Source organism: Meles meles, chromosome 12 (genome assembly GCF_922984935.1).
Source record: "Meles meles chromosome 12, mMelMel3.1 paternal haplotype, whole genome shotgun sequence".
NCBI lineage: Eukaryota > Metazoa > Chordata > Mammalia > Carnivora > Mustelidae > Meles > Meles meles.
In genome coordinates this window covers 91,844,837-91,859,807 of record NC_060077.1, presented here as the reverse complement: position 1 = coordinate 91,859,807, position 14,971 = coordinate 91,844,837, and the positions used below count along the sequence as shown (strand labels likewise).

Here is a 14,971-nt window from a genome sequence, read left to right as displayed (position 1 = left end):
ACTTCGGTGACGAGCACAACAGTGTGATGTTTCCTGTGAGCCACATGTGGATGGAGATCTGTGGCCTCGGTTTGTGGGGGCTTTAAGATGGAAATTCACAAACGAGAACAGCAGTCCACAAGTCTGAGCGAGGCTCGACAGAACCAAGATCTACAGCATCGACCTCTTGTCATACTTTTGTCTTTCTCAACCTGCTGGGGCCATCAGTTTTCCTATCCCTCCCTCGCTCTCTGTGTGAGGGTGACTTGTAGCCCACACAGCATTTGGCTTGTTGGGCACCTCCTTGACTTGAATTCATCTGTCTGTGTTGGCCCACGTAGTTATGAGGACCCTGGTTGGGCCGATCATCCTCTGGGTGGCTACCGGGGGGGTGGTGCCTCAGATCGACCATTCTGGGTTATCTCCACCAGTCAGTGTCAGCTGTGAATTTGGGCAGGAATGGATGTCTGTTCCTCTACAGTCACATTTTCTACTACTCAACCTGGTGGCTGAATCTGTTCATTCCCCCTGGCTTTGCCAAGTCAAGCATGTACTCAAGAGAGGAACCTGTGCCACTAATGTTAAGCATTTGTGGAATTAATCCTGTATATGTGAAGGTCTTACCAGTATTGTCCTTATCTTGGGAGAGTTTGAAAGAACCTGGAACTAACCATGTGTATTTTCACGATGCACATGTAACAGAGTATTTTGATATTTCACAAGTGCTGGTGATGTGACTGACATCACAGGATGTTAATCCTTTTGGTACCGCACGCTCTGTGTATTTGGGTGAATCTTGGTCCTGCTGTCAGTATGCCATGTAAATGTTACTGGATGGTAATAATGTATTAGCAGGAATAATCCTTTAGGACTGTGGTGATCTTGCAGTGGTAAGAAACTGCATCTATCCGTAAGATGAGTGTGCTGCGACCTTGTGAAAGATGAAAATATTTCAGTTGAAAATGTATTCTTTCTAATTAACTTTTCAGAGGGAGGAAGAACTGGCTTTTGTAATGGCAAATCTTCATTTCCATCACCTTGTGGAGAAGAGCACGTTAGGCTCAGCCACTGTGTATGTATTTATATGTGGGTGTGTTAAATTTTTGTGTAGTCAGTGTAAAGGATTAGAAGTTGATACCATCTTAATATCCTGAGAATATCCTGAGAAGCTACAAGATCTTCTGTTTTCAGTCAGTAGACACAAGCCAACAGGTGTAATCACTAAGCTGTTGCGAAAATAATTGGATTATTCATGAGCTCACATTTGCTTTGTTTGTTCTGGGTTCAGGATTACGTCCCCAGGAGAACAGTGCTATGGAGCAGATGGAGTGCCTTTAGCTTGTTATGCAGGGTAGTGTGTCATTTCCACAAGATGCCAGTGCCTCAAGATGCTTCCCGTTCTTTGCACTAAAGTGCGTTTTCATATCTCGCAAGGCACGCAGACATCTGGCCAAGTCGGGTCTGCAGATGCGTTTTGCTCGGTCCACACAGTGTGTGTCTTTCGATGAATTTGAAGGTCTTCAGTTGGGGAATATGCTTTTCATCTCACGACTGCTCTCATACTCAATTTTTTAAAAAAAATTATCTGAAAAGCTCCCGGATACTTTTGGGAAGCGTGGGGGATACTATGGAACTCATTCCTTTGCCCGTTTTTATAGAAGTTGGTGAAGGGAACACAAGGCGGTTCTTTCAAGTTCCTGGTGTGGAAGATTATTGGGAACCCTGTAGACGATTGATAGGAGCTGGTGTTTGGATGGATGCTAATTTTGTTTTTTAAAGAGTATTTTCAGCTTAAACATTTTATCTCTGGTGTTGACAAACTTGTGTGTATGTTTTGTTTTGCTTTTTAGCCCCTACGAGCTACCTCCTCATACCCCTCTTTTGGATGACCACCCCGAGTACGGCCTGCATGGCTACCAGCTCCATGTGGATATGCACAGCGGCAGAATTTTCTACCTGTGTGGCACATTTCGCAATCTCTTTGCCAAGAAAGGTGAAACTAATCGATTTTTTGTTTCAGCATGAAATTGAAAGGTTGGAGACAACAGGGGACCAGTTTTTATGTCTGAGTTAAGAATCGTCTTTTCGCTGATCATCTGTTGGCACTCTGTCTTCCCATACCCATGCCTCATCCTAGGACTTATGAAATCCCGTGGCTCGATCTAGTCCCTTTAGTCGTGGGCTCCGTCTCCTTCATTACCATCTCTCTGCCTTTTGGAATATTCTCTACTCATCTTTTCTGCTGATACTTTCCTTACTGTGTAGCCCTGCCGTGCCTCCCCCACCCACCCCAAACTTCTTCCCTTCTTTCTTGAAGGAATTTGAGAAAGTATAGCATCTCCAGGATAAGAAAAAAGAGAAACCACCCTTCTGTATGCACTGCATCCGTATTTGTCATGCGCACCAAAGCCAAGACAAAGACTGCAGAAGGCTGAGAGGGAGGAGACCTCAGTTGAGTGAAACGGAAGAGGAATGTAGAATGCCCCCTGTCCTGCTTTGTCTTGTTGTTTCCTCCTTTTTTTTCTTAAAGATTTTATTTATTTTACTTGAGAGAGAGAGGGAAAGAGCACAAGCACAGAGCAGCAGCAGGAGAGGGAGAAGCAGGTTCCCCGCTAAGCAGGGAACCCAAAACCAAACTCAAGCTCAAGACCCTGGAATATGACCTGTGCTGAAGACAGATGCTTACCTGACTGAGCCACCCAGGTGCCCCTCACGTTAAACATCTTTGGAAACAGTATTTTGTAGGGGAAGTTTTAGACTTCATTTCTGAATATCCTGCTTCCCAGAATTCTTTCATTTAATAGATTTGATATCCATTACTAATCCTTGCCTGAATCAATTTATTTTAGACTTTAGAAAATGGTGATTTTCTAATTTTTGGTGATTTTTCTTACTAATGGTGATTTTCTAATACTTCTACATTTATTAGCTGAGATTTTCTAAAGGAATTCCCCACACCAACTGGTGAGCTCCTGTAGTGGCAGGGTTAATGAGCTTTCTCTTTGGCCACCAATGCGCAGATTAAGGAATTGATGTTATCATCACTCCATGTGGTGGGAATTATTTTGAGTGCACTCTTTCTCTTCTTTGCTGTTTAGTGTCATTGTGGACTCTTGGTTTTTTATTTAGTCAATAATGTATCGACAACTACAGACATCATTCTTTTTTTTTTTTTTAAAGATTTTATTTATTTCTTTGACAGAGAGAGATCACAAGTAGGCAGAGAGGCAGACAGAGAGAGAGGAGGAAGCAGGCTCCCTGCTGAGCAAAGAGCCCGATGTGGGACTCGATCCCAGGACCCTGAGATCATAACCTGAGCTGAAGGCAGCGGCTTAAACCACTGAGCCACCCAGGCGCCCACACCATTCTTTTTGAAGCTAAAATTGTCCTTAGTTTGGTCACTGTGTCTACTTCAAGCCAGTTCCTATACCCTTTTCATACACCCCCATTAGTCTTTAAGTCTTTGTTTTTTAACTCAGGATTTCTAGGTGTTTCTGTGCCTGTTGGCATTTTTATTAGAATTATGTCAAATGTGTATATTGACCTAAGGTGGATCGACATCTTTGTTGTTGAATTTTCCTCCCCAAGAATGTGGTTTGTTTTTCATTGTGTTCAAGAATGCTTACCTGTCTTTTAGGGTGTTTCAGAATTTTCTTCATACTAGTCTTACACATTTCTTGTTAAGATCTTTAGTATTTCATCTTTGTTACTTCTTTTAAATTGTACCTTCCATTTGTAATGTTTTTTATGGCTTTGGTCTCAGGTCACTTCACAGAGCAAGTTAGGAAGTATTCCTGCTTACTTCTGGGATTTTTTGGAGGCTTTTACATGGAATTGGTAGTAGGTCTCCTTAAATGGTTGGTCACCTGGGCAGCCATCGGGCCTGGAGCTTTCTTTGTGGGAAGGTTTTTTGTTTTTTTTTTTTTAAAGATTTTTTATTTATTTATTTGATAGAGAGAGATCACAAGTAGATAGAGAGGCAGGCAGAGAGAGAGAGAGGGAAGCAGGCTCCCTGCCGAGCAGAGAGCCCGATGCGGGACTCGATCCCAGGACCCCGAGATCATGACCTGAGCCGAAGGCAGCGGCTTAACCCACTGAGCCACCCAGGCGCCCCTGTGGGAAGGTTTTTAATTACAGCTTCAATTTCTTCTATAGATAGAGGGCTACTTAAGTTATCTTTCTTCCTGCATGAGTCTTGGTATTTTGTGTTTTTTAAGACATTTGTCTAAATATTAATTATGTTATGATCCATGGGTTAAGGGTTTTTTTGGCTTGTTCCTTCTAGTACAAATTTCTCTGTGAATGTTCACCAAATGATGGGCACCTATATCCATTATTTTACTGGAGACTGCAAAAATGATGTTTCCCTAGTTCAGTCATTCCCTTTGTGCCCATTATCTAGTATCCTTCTGTAAAGAAGAATTTTCTCTTATCAACTATTTGGTTACCTGAAATATGATTAGTATGGGAAGGGCAGGGCACGTGCTTGAGCCCTTCTTTTTATTTACAGAATAGTGATAAATGTCTTCAAAGATGACTTCGAGGGTTTTTTTTGGGTGGGGCATTATTTTGAACTCATAGATTAAAAAATGTAGTTTATGTATTTTCAGTCATTATTCCTTTTATAGTTATTGTGATGCGCAAATTGTCATCTTCTTTTGTGGTCTTTTGATATGACACGGGTCATCTTTGGTAGCTTGCTTGTACTCTAACATGACCAGATACCTCAGGCTCATCTTGTCTGTTTCTTGTGCACATTCGGAATTATCCGTTTTCCCGAGGAGCTCTGGTTCCCTTTAGTTCCACTACACAATGGCATTTAGAAACTATAACTTGGATCCTGGAGATGCATGTTGCTCTTGGGTTTTCATTCCCTTTAGCGTTTTCAGAAGGCAGTGCTAAGAAGTTTGTAATTTTTATAGTGGGAAGAAATAAATCATGCATTCATGTAAATGAAAGATTCTAAGGTTTTTAGTTAACTTATCTTTGACTCTATACTTGTATCTCTTTCTCATGCTGCAAGTCTTTGTCCCAAACAACATCAAAATATGTAATAATTTAAAATGGCAATATTGATATTGTTACTAATAATGAACCCACTGAATGTTCTTTTAATTAAGATTTTCCTGCTGCTCTTCATGGGCTTATGATGCACCACGCCAGAGAGTGAAACCGCCCACAGTAATCCTCTGTGTGCTTAAGCTGCCACTTACCATACACCCGGAGTGATCTGCTTCAGTTGATTGTTTTATTTTTCGGGATTGCTTTCCTTCTATGTTTACATTAAAATTTTTTCATTCCACATTTACATGGTTTATCAAGGAAGCTTGGGGAGGTTTACTTCTACCCTTGCCCTTCATCCCTGCTCTCTCCCTTCCTCCAGAGGTGACCCTGTATATTGATACTGGCCTTTGGCTTATTCTGTAGATGCTCTTTTCTGAATATACACTGCTACACGTCCTCCTGTTTCTGTTTCTCCCAGCTTTTCTAAAGGGGCACGCTGTACTCCTTTTTAAAAGTTCCTTGCTCCTTTCCAGTTGGTAATAGATTCTGGAGATTACTCTTTAGAATGACATGGAGATTTTTCTCATTCTCTCTTTTGAAACCAGCGTTAGGTAGGCAGTTTGTTAATGGTTTCTGTCTGTGGTTTCCACGATTACAGAGAGCTGTATAGTAAATAAATGACCTTTTCCATACGTCCTTTTATATTTCGCCAGTTTGTCTTTGGAATACTTTCTGAGGATTGCTAGGTCAAGGGGCAAATACACATATAATTTTGAAAGAGACTGTCAAATTCCCTTTTATGTGGGGGGATTTCTAACTTAATAAGGATGTGAAGTCAATAAAATGTTTTATTACTGGGAGTGTTTGTTCTAGGTTTGTATTATGTGTTCATACAAGGCAGTTAAGGAACTTTCTATTCCTAGAGTACTTGGATTTAAAAAAAAAATATTGGGAATGGTTGGTAAATGTCAACTATGTCTTTGGGCAGTACTGATGCTCATACGATTCCGTCTCTGTGATGCTATTCATGTAGCCAATTTCCTCAGTCTGTCTTCTAGTGGGAAACATCCTGGAGCTTCTGACAGAAGCCTCTCATGTCATGTGTCTGCTTATTTTTAAGCTACTGTTGGTATTTAGTGTTTTTCCATTTATACTCAGATTATTTATAGTTTCATTTTTTAAAATCTGCTTCTGATCTGGTTATAATCAGGTTTTTTACTTTTCATTGAATCAGGTTTTAGTATTTATATGATTTCCTAGAATGTCATCTGTTTTCTTTAGGTTTATTTTGATCTCTTTCTAGCTTTTTGAGTTGGCTGCTTTATTGTTTAATTCTCAGGGTTTCTTGTTTTCCTTCAGTTCTCTTTCTGCTGTGCGGAGGATTTTGGAGTCTCTGGTTCAGGAAGGAACTGAAGGTGATCTAGAGAATGAGCCCTCTTGGACCTGAGTGTGCTCTGCAGCTTCTCCTCAGGGCCTTGCCCTGGGAACAACCCTCCCAGTTTTACGAAGGTGTGAAAATTCTGCCTTTCTTCTCAGTACTTCAACTTTTTTAACTTTATTCTGTTACTGAAATAGAGAAGAAAATCTCCTCCCTCTTTCTGGTATATACTGTTGAGGGGGCTATTAACTTGCAGTGGTCTATCTGCAGGGTACGAACGCGTTTGCCCTCTGGATCCTGTTAGTGGAGAACTTGTTCTCTCGGAGGGCATCCTCAAGTGCCCTCTCACTTCCAGACTTTCTTTTCTAGCACCATCTACGCTCTCCTTGAGAGCCTGTGCTGTGTCTTCCTGTCCTCTTAGGTCAGATCTGTCTTAGGGCTGAGTGTGTAGAACTTCAGGAGAGTTCTAAACGAATACAGCATTACCTCGATTAAGCCTTGTGTGCATTCCTTATACCTGAGCTGTGCCTTTAATGAGGAAGACCACAGTACAGGGACAGGGAAGACTTGTGGGCACTCATTATAGGTTCTTGCTGAATGTTTTATATTAATTATTCAACTTAATCTTCCTAGCAAGCTGGTGAGTTGTGTACTATCTTCTCTCCCCTGTTATTGGTGAGAGGCTGCAGCTGGGGGTGTAGGTCAGTTCTCTAATGTTAGAGCACTGTCCGCACCCACACAGGCTGGTCTCCAGAGCGTGGGTCTTCAACACTGGGCTGTGCTGTCTTCCGTGGATTTGTACTTTCAGTGACGTGCTTCTCGAATACGTGTTCTTGTGTGTGTGACTTGGTTTGTCTTTTCAAAGTGTTGGCGTCCTAAGGGCGGTCAGGACGGGTCCTTCTCTGCGGCTTGTGGGGGCAGCCCGGAGCCACTGTTTTGTTGATGCTGGGGGCCCGCTGGGTAGGCCGGCTGATTGGACCCCGAGACTGGGGAAGTTGGAGGACAGGAAGCTGAGATGGGGGTAACTCACTTTTCATCCCTTTTCACAACTAGAAAACAGATTTCCACCTTGAGAAGCCTGCCCAAGTGAGAGGCCTTTGTTTCCTCTGCATGTGCATCTGCGATCAGGAATCAGCAGAGGGCGCAGCTGCCATCGGTGTCTTCTCTCATTGGAGGAGCGTACAAGCTGGAATGTCCTCTGCAGGTTCTGAGGAACTCTCTGGTGGCACCACGTGGTCTGTTTAGGAATTCTGGTCCTGTCATTGCAGTTGGGGACGACAGCACTTTGCCCTGCGTTTTAAGAACACTTTCTCGCCCTGTCAAGGACAAAAGGTTTTATCATCGTGTCCCTAACGTTGAGGTGGCTCTGTCCACTGTCTGTCATCAGTGAGACGTGAGGAGCCCGGCCTGATTGTAACGAGGCCATCTGCAGGCAGCGGAGGAAGCAAAGGGGGCAAGGTAGGATTTGTTTATCTGATTCATTCGTCAACAAGCAGTTAGTGAACCCACCTGTGCCGGCCACAGGGCATAGATGTGGCGGACACGGAGCCTGCTGAGCCAGGTGACAGGCACGTGTGGGGCAAGCGGGATTCCTGGGGGGTCCTCTGGAAGGGCAGACCAGGTGACCAGCGCAGTGTTCAGATAGGGTAACGGTGGGGGTCCAGACTACTTAGCAGGAGACCCCGGGGCATGGAAAGGGCACAGCTTTAATTAAATATGATGTAACTTCTAAACGGAGCCTGAATTTGGTGATTGTGTAGGGTCATTTCCAGCATTCCACCTTTAAATAAGAATTCTGAGGACATACCAGTTTAGTCCACAAATTCACTGCAGTTGTATTAAAAAATCCCCGTGGGAATTTATGATGCAACTTGCAAAGTTGAGTCTACATCCGTTTAGACATACTCATGTGCATTTAGAATGGCTGACAGAATTTTTGTTTTAAAATTTTAATTGTGAGATAATATATTCTTTCCTACATATGATGTGTGTACAGACTACGGAAAAACAAACAAACAATAAAACCCATGTAACCACCACACCGTTTAGGAAATGAACCATTACTAGTAACTTGGAAGCCACCTGGGTGTCCCTTCCAGCTGGTTCTGTATAAGGTGTTCACCACCATTCAGTGTGTTGTTCCCTTGCTTTTCTCTGTCTTAAAATTAAACTTCTTCGTATTGTGCACTGACACAGAGAAATGCATCAAACAGACTATCGTAAAGCAAACACTCATGCGATCGCCATCCAGGTCCTGATTAAACTTTGAAAATGCACGGAGGGGACTGGCCGGACTGCATGTTAAACCCACTGACCAAGAGTGTGCGGTGTCACGGGAAAGGGGGGGAGCTGTACACATCTTTTGTGCCTCCAGAGTCTTTTATCAGATTATTCTCCCAAATGCGGGGCGCACCGCACAGCAGTTACTAGCTGTTTCAATGAGTTGTACCACGATACACCTGTGTGTGAGCATGCCTCCCTCTGTTAGAGGACGCGCGTGTGTTCCTCTAGCATGGTAGTGTAGACGCATCGTGTAGACTCATTTGGCTAAAATGGGCTGAGAGGCTTTTCAGAATCGTCTCCGCAGGGAATACACATAGTCCAAAGGCTCGTACCATGTGTATATTGAAGTGAAGTATCGGAGTGAGTTCTGGCCAGTTGAGATGCTCGGCCTCTCTGTCACAGTGTTTTCTCTGAACCAGATTGCCTTTTGTTCTCTTTTCTTAACTCCGTCTCATGGACTTTGCTACAAGGTCCTTTAGATTTCTTCTTTTCCTTTTTACCACACATGTTACTGTTACAAGCAAAGCGGCAGACCCTGGCTAGTTCTTGGTGCCTGGAGTGGGACTGCTGACACAGAGAAGAGGTCAGGTCCGAGCTGGTTCAGTGGGAGATACTCAGGATGAGCAGGACCTCACCTCCGTGGGCTCCCAAGCAAGGGCCCTGCATGCCGCAGGGCCTGTCCTCATCCACCTGAAGCCACTGCTAATGCCCTCGGCATTGGATTCCCGCGCTGGCCTGGTGCGCTGAGTTCCCAGGCCGGTGACCGCCCAGCCCTGCTGGACTCTTCAGCTGCCTTCGCCCTTTCCGATCAGAGCGGGCTCCATTCCGGAGTGCTCAGGAGTAGCCTAGGACCTGATTTTATAAGATATTGCTCAAGCTTCCAGACATTATTTTCCCTCAGTCAGACACTGTACTGAGGGCAGGAGTTCCTCCCTCTCAGCACTACCTCCTTGCGAAAGAAAGGATCTGTGTCCTTCCTTCCTTCCCGAAAGTTTTCACTCCCTCCCCTTGGAATTTTGTCGGAAACTGGGAAGTTTTCTCTTTGTATTTTTATGTATTCTGTCACCTTGACAAGTCATGAATGGATTCAGAGGTTTCTTAAAATGATCCATATTATCTCTCTTCAAAGAAAAATTGATGATCCCTCTACCTGCCCATACTTGCTACCTGCTTCTTTGTGTATGGTCCCTAAAATAAAGCTAAAAGGATGTTTAGGAGAAGAAATATTTTATCACCTACAGTGGATTTACGAGAGGCAACGGGTAGGAGAGAGAAACAGTGAAGGAAATAATGAAAGGGGTTTGTGAATGAAACCGTGAGTTAAGCTTGTAGAAGTGTATAAAGTTTCTTTGTCTGCTTGCTATCTTTTGTTCTTTCAGAAACGTGGGTGGACAGCTGGCATTGGTACCCCAGGGCCATCCCCGGGTTCAGTGATTCACTAGGAGAACTCACAGGACTTAGGATGTAGTCGTATTGATGGCTAAGGTTTACTATGGTGAAAGGGTACAGAGCAAATCGGCAAAGGGGAGAAGGTATGTGGGGCCTGCAGAAGGAAGCCCTGTGTGGGCTAGTCGCCTGGGAGGGTGCTTATTTTCTCCCGGAATGAGTGTGAAAACATGCGTGAAAGGTTGTCTGCCTGAGAAGCTTGTTTAAAGACTCAGAGCCCGGGGTCCTTATTGGGGGCTGGTCCCGGAGGCCCCCTCTGCCTGGCCCTGTTGCAGGCCCTAGAGGTCAGGATGCACGGCATAAACCACGTGGCTATTCTGACGACGATGTGAGGAGCCGCTGCTACGGGTTAGGAAGGACGAGGTGGAGAGACGGGTGGACTCTAAGTGCTGGGACAGGCGCAGGCCGGCCCCGCCAGCAGGCAGTCCCCGGGCTGCTGTGTTGACTCCGGTCCGCACAACTGTCCGTGCGCACTTCCGTGGGAGTGTGGCTCAGCCTCTGGAAGGAGCAGGCAGGAAATACTGCAGCTGCGTTTTGAAGTGTAAATAGAGCTTGAAGAAAGGCCTGATCAGCAATGCGAAGTATGAAGGAAAGTATATTTTTTGATCTTTGTATCAAGCTAATTATTACCAATTTTCAGTACCTGAAGGAAAAGGGTTTTGCCCAGGACAGCATGTTGTAGCCTTTTTATCAGGGTTGGGAGGGAGCATGATAGAAAAGAAGCAAAGGGAAAGGATTTTTAAAGTATGCTGCTTCTGTCATTTGACTTTTCCAGTTGTTAGAAAAACGCATTTAAAAACGAATGCTTTTTTATTATAGGATTTAAAAATTCTGAATATATAGAAGTTTATAAAGAAGCAAATAAAAATCACCCAGGACAACTCTTGTTTATATTTTGGCCCATTTTCAAACACGCAGCTAATTTTCTATCTGTGGACCACCTTCCGTGAACAGTGACACACTCTGCCTTTTCCCCCCCTTACCGCTGTGGGCATTTTCCCATGTCACTAAATCGTTTTAGTAAATTTGATCTTGAAAAGTCGTATGACCTCCCATTGTTTGGATTTATCATGATGTATTAGCCCATTTTCCTAATGGGCCTTTCGGTCTCGGCTTTTCATGGTTGTAGTGCTATTGTGATGAACGTTATTTTGAAAAATATTGGCTGATTTGGGAGGTGAAAGTGACATCTGGTTGTTTTACACCTGCACGTGTCTCTGAATGTTAGTCTATTTACAGACGCCGTTGACTACAGTCGAGGTGGACGGTTGTAGCGGCCGCTGGGTAGGCTGCGGGCAGGCATCGTCACAGGAGGCCCCTCGCTGCTGCCACTGACAGGCACGTGGCCGTGGCCAGCTGTCAGCGTCCTTGCTTGCAAAGTGTGGCCCCATCTGAGCCTGCCTTCCAAGGACTCTCAGGGTCAGGCAGGTACTAGGGGCGCCGCCAGGATGCTTGGCCTGGGCTGCTGCCCTAAGGTCTATTTTTACATTTCCCTTCTAATTGAATTTCCATGTGCTTATTTGATTGGTTCTGTTATTTCTACGATTTGTAGGAGTTGTGTTTATTGAAAATATTTTCTCTACTTTGTCTTTGCTTTTTAAAAAAATTTAATTTTTTTTCAGTGTGCCAAAATTCATTGTTTATGCACCACACCCAGTGCTCCATGCAGTACGTGCCCTCCTTAATACCTACCACCAGGCTCACCAAACCTCCCACCCCCCTCCTCTCCAAAACCCTCAGTTTGTTTCTCAGAGTCCACAGTCTCTTATGGTTTGTCTTCCCCTCCGATTTCCTCCAACTCACTTCTCCTCTGTCTTTTGTCTTTTAATTTAGTGTATATCATTTTTGGATCTCGTGTGTGTAAACCCACACTTCCTTTTGATTAACATAAAATGTACAAAGCCTATGGATTCCCAAGCCCTTCCCTCTTAGGACTTTTTCTGTTGCAAATAAGCATCCCTCCTTCTTATGTGCCTACCAGGCAAGAAGATATTTTGAGCTTTACTTGTGGGTTTTTTTTTTTTTTCAGTTTATTTACTTATTTATTTAAGTCATCCGTACGCTCACTGTGGGACTTGAACTCACAACCCCGAGATGAAGAGTCACACTTATCCTACTGAGCCCACCTGTACCCTCTCATGTTTTTGTTATGAAATTATGTGACCTCCTCCAATGTGAAATTTCTTACTGATGAATCATCTACGTTTTCTCTATTTTCATCCAGATATTCTTTTGATGTGTTTAATAACCACTCAGCCAGATTTTAAAATATCTCATTTGGATTTTGACCAGATTTGCATTAAATGTGTATGTCAATTTGGAAGGCAGGCAGTGATCTCTTTCCTTTGAGGGTTTCAGACTCTCTCTCGCCTTTATTTAAGTCTCTGTCGCTGGCCTCTGGAGAAGCATTCTCTGTGTGGACCCTCCACTCGCTGAGGCTTCATTTTTGTGTTGCCGTCATGAGTGCTCGCTTCGGCAGCACATATACTAAAATTGTGTTGCCGTCATGGGTGAATTCTTTCAGCTCATGTTTCATGATCTCTTAGATTCAGGCAATGTCCTACAGAGTTTCTGCAACACACTCTTCATTAAAATGCTGATTAAATAATGCATGTTCAATACTTAAGTCTGTAAGACACACTAGAATATGTTGGGAGAAAAAGAAGGAATCGGTTTCAGAAACTTCCTTTTCCTCCTGAAAAATGGGGTTTCAGTTGTTCAGCAGTAGAACCTGATAAGCCCAGATAACCTGTCTTTAAAGAAATTCTGCTTATAAAGTTTTAATAGTTTGTTCTGGATGTTTTTCCTATGTAGCCTGTTACCTCATTTTTACTATTGTGATTCCAAGAATAAATGACTTGTTTTGTTCCCTCTGTGGATACTAATTACTTTCTATGTTTCCAGGTCAGATTATTCTCTCTAAGCATTTATCATAACAGGAAGACATTAGAAATAGTACACTCCTGTCTGGGTGGTGATTACCTATGAAAATTAGAACAGATAATTCTTTACAGCATCTTCATTGGTGGGGGTTAGTACATTTTCCCTATTTTGTCCATCTGGTGAACCATTATGAAAAATCAGCATTACACGTTACTGCTCACAGAACAGGAGAACACACATCGCCATACCTTTTATGCCAGAGCTCATCAGGAGCTGAAGTACTCTGTCTGGAGGTGAGGCAGGCCACGTGATTTGTGGGGCCCAGTACAAAATGAAACTGCAGGCCTCCTTGTTAGAAATGGAAGGGTTTCCAAATGGCGGCCGAAGAGCCCAGGCCGTGTCCAAGTCAGGCCCAGTGAGGAGAGGCCTCTGTGGGGGTCCCTCTCGTCTTCTCCTGCTGTTCTGCACTCTGACTTCTGTGTGACATTCACCCTCACATTTTGAGTTTTTTCTTTCTCTCTGGCCATTTGAATTTTAAAAAAGAATTTAAAAGGAAGGCTATGAGGTCTTTATTTTGTTTGTTTTCACTTTCAGGGATATTGTTTAAATAGTAAACATTGTGATTTTTCATGGATATTTATTAAGGCAATAGTGAAAAATGGAATCTCTTAAAACAAGCAGTTTGAGGGAGTTACCACTAATATGAAACATAAGAAATGGGTTTTCTAATTTTTCCTTGTGTGAATTTAGTTATTATTAGAACTGTACACCGTCAGGATGTTGAACTTAGTAAAGCCACTTCTTAGGTCACAAAGATGTTACCATCCATGAATTCTGTGTCTTCAACAGACCTCTTTGGGTTGTTTCTTCTTCTATCTTCTTTCTTCTTTCCCTTTCTGCCATGATTTTCAGGGCACACAGCTGGGGTTCCGTGTTTGGTGTCAGTCACCGGAGAGCCCCTTTTCTTATTGCCCTGTGGCTTCCCTGCATTGGATAACTAAAACACTGCTCCCCGTGACTCTGCTTTCCTCACTTGAATGCACCCTGTCCCCTTGGGGGAAATCACCAATGCGTGACCGTTGGTGCTATCAGACTCCGACTTACCCCTTGTTGCGACCCAGAAGTCTTAATCAGCTCGCGTCAAGTCCCCTTTATGTGTCATGTAAGGGCTGTTTAGGTATGATCAGAGCCCTCTTCCTGCTCTGTTCCTTGTTCTTGGGCTTACTACCTGCTGTGCTAAGAAACGTTGTCACCTCTGTGCTTCCTGATCTTCCTCTCTCATCTGCTGTCACATTGTCACTATAATACAGTCTCTTTGTGTTCTTGGGTTCTTTTCTGTTTCAGAGAAAAAGATGTCCCACTTCTTTCCAGAAAGTATATCCCAGTTTCTGTTCCTAAATATATCTGCCCCGACCTCCTCTGGGACCTGTATGGAGCCGTTTGTGTCTCAGCATCATCTCAAATATGTTTTCCCATCATCATCTTATTTTTTCCACTTATATTCATTTTTCTGATTCAAAAATTATTTTTAAAAGGAAAACGCCACTTCTGTACAGATGAAAACAATTGGTTGAAAACTATGGAAAACCTAACCTAAAACTGGCTTAGCAAGAGGGTTTCATGTTGTTGAAAAATCCAGGAGGAGGTTTTATTTCAAACAGTTTGATGCGAGGGCTTATTGCCTGTCAGTGGGACTGGATATGTCTAGACAGCCTGTCTGTCCCTCCTCGTCTCTCCCATTCTGATTCTCCCTGCTTCACTGTATTCTGAGTTACACTTCCTCCTTTCACAGCAGCTCTGGCTAGCTCTAGATCTCGTCCTAGTGTGAGGTTCCCGTTTCCAGCACCCCCTCCTTGGTTCTAGTTGGCTTAGGAACTTGTCCCTGACTCAGACATGTGCCAGGTGAATGGGAAGCTCCGTATCTGAGCCTGGCAGCTTCCATCTGAAATATGGGGACTGGCCTGGGGGTGTGTCTCTGAGGAATGTAAGAACAGGCTT

At 43.7% G+C, this 14,971-nt stretch overlaps 1 protein-coding gene across 2 annotated transcripts in view; it reads left to right on the top strand.

Moving 5' to 3' along the window:
• Nucleotides 1-14,971, top strand: part of FBXO15 (F-box protein 15) — a 44,882-nt gene that overhangs the window by 17,604 nt on the left and 12,307 nt on the right. For both annotated transcript variants that reach the window (XM_046025404.1, XM_046025403.1), the window contains exons 7-8: nucleotides 969-1,051; nucleotides 1,830-1,972. In XM_046025404.1, coding sequence (XP_045881360.1) covers nucleotides 969-1,051; nucleotides 1,830-1,972 — 226 coding nt within the window. The remainder of the gene's footprint in view (nucleotides 1-968; nucleotides 1,052-1,829; nucleotides 1,973-14,971) is intronic.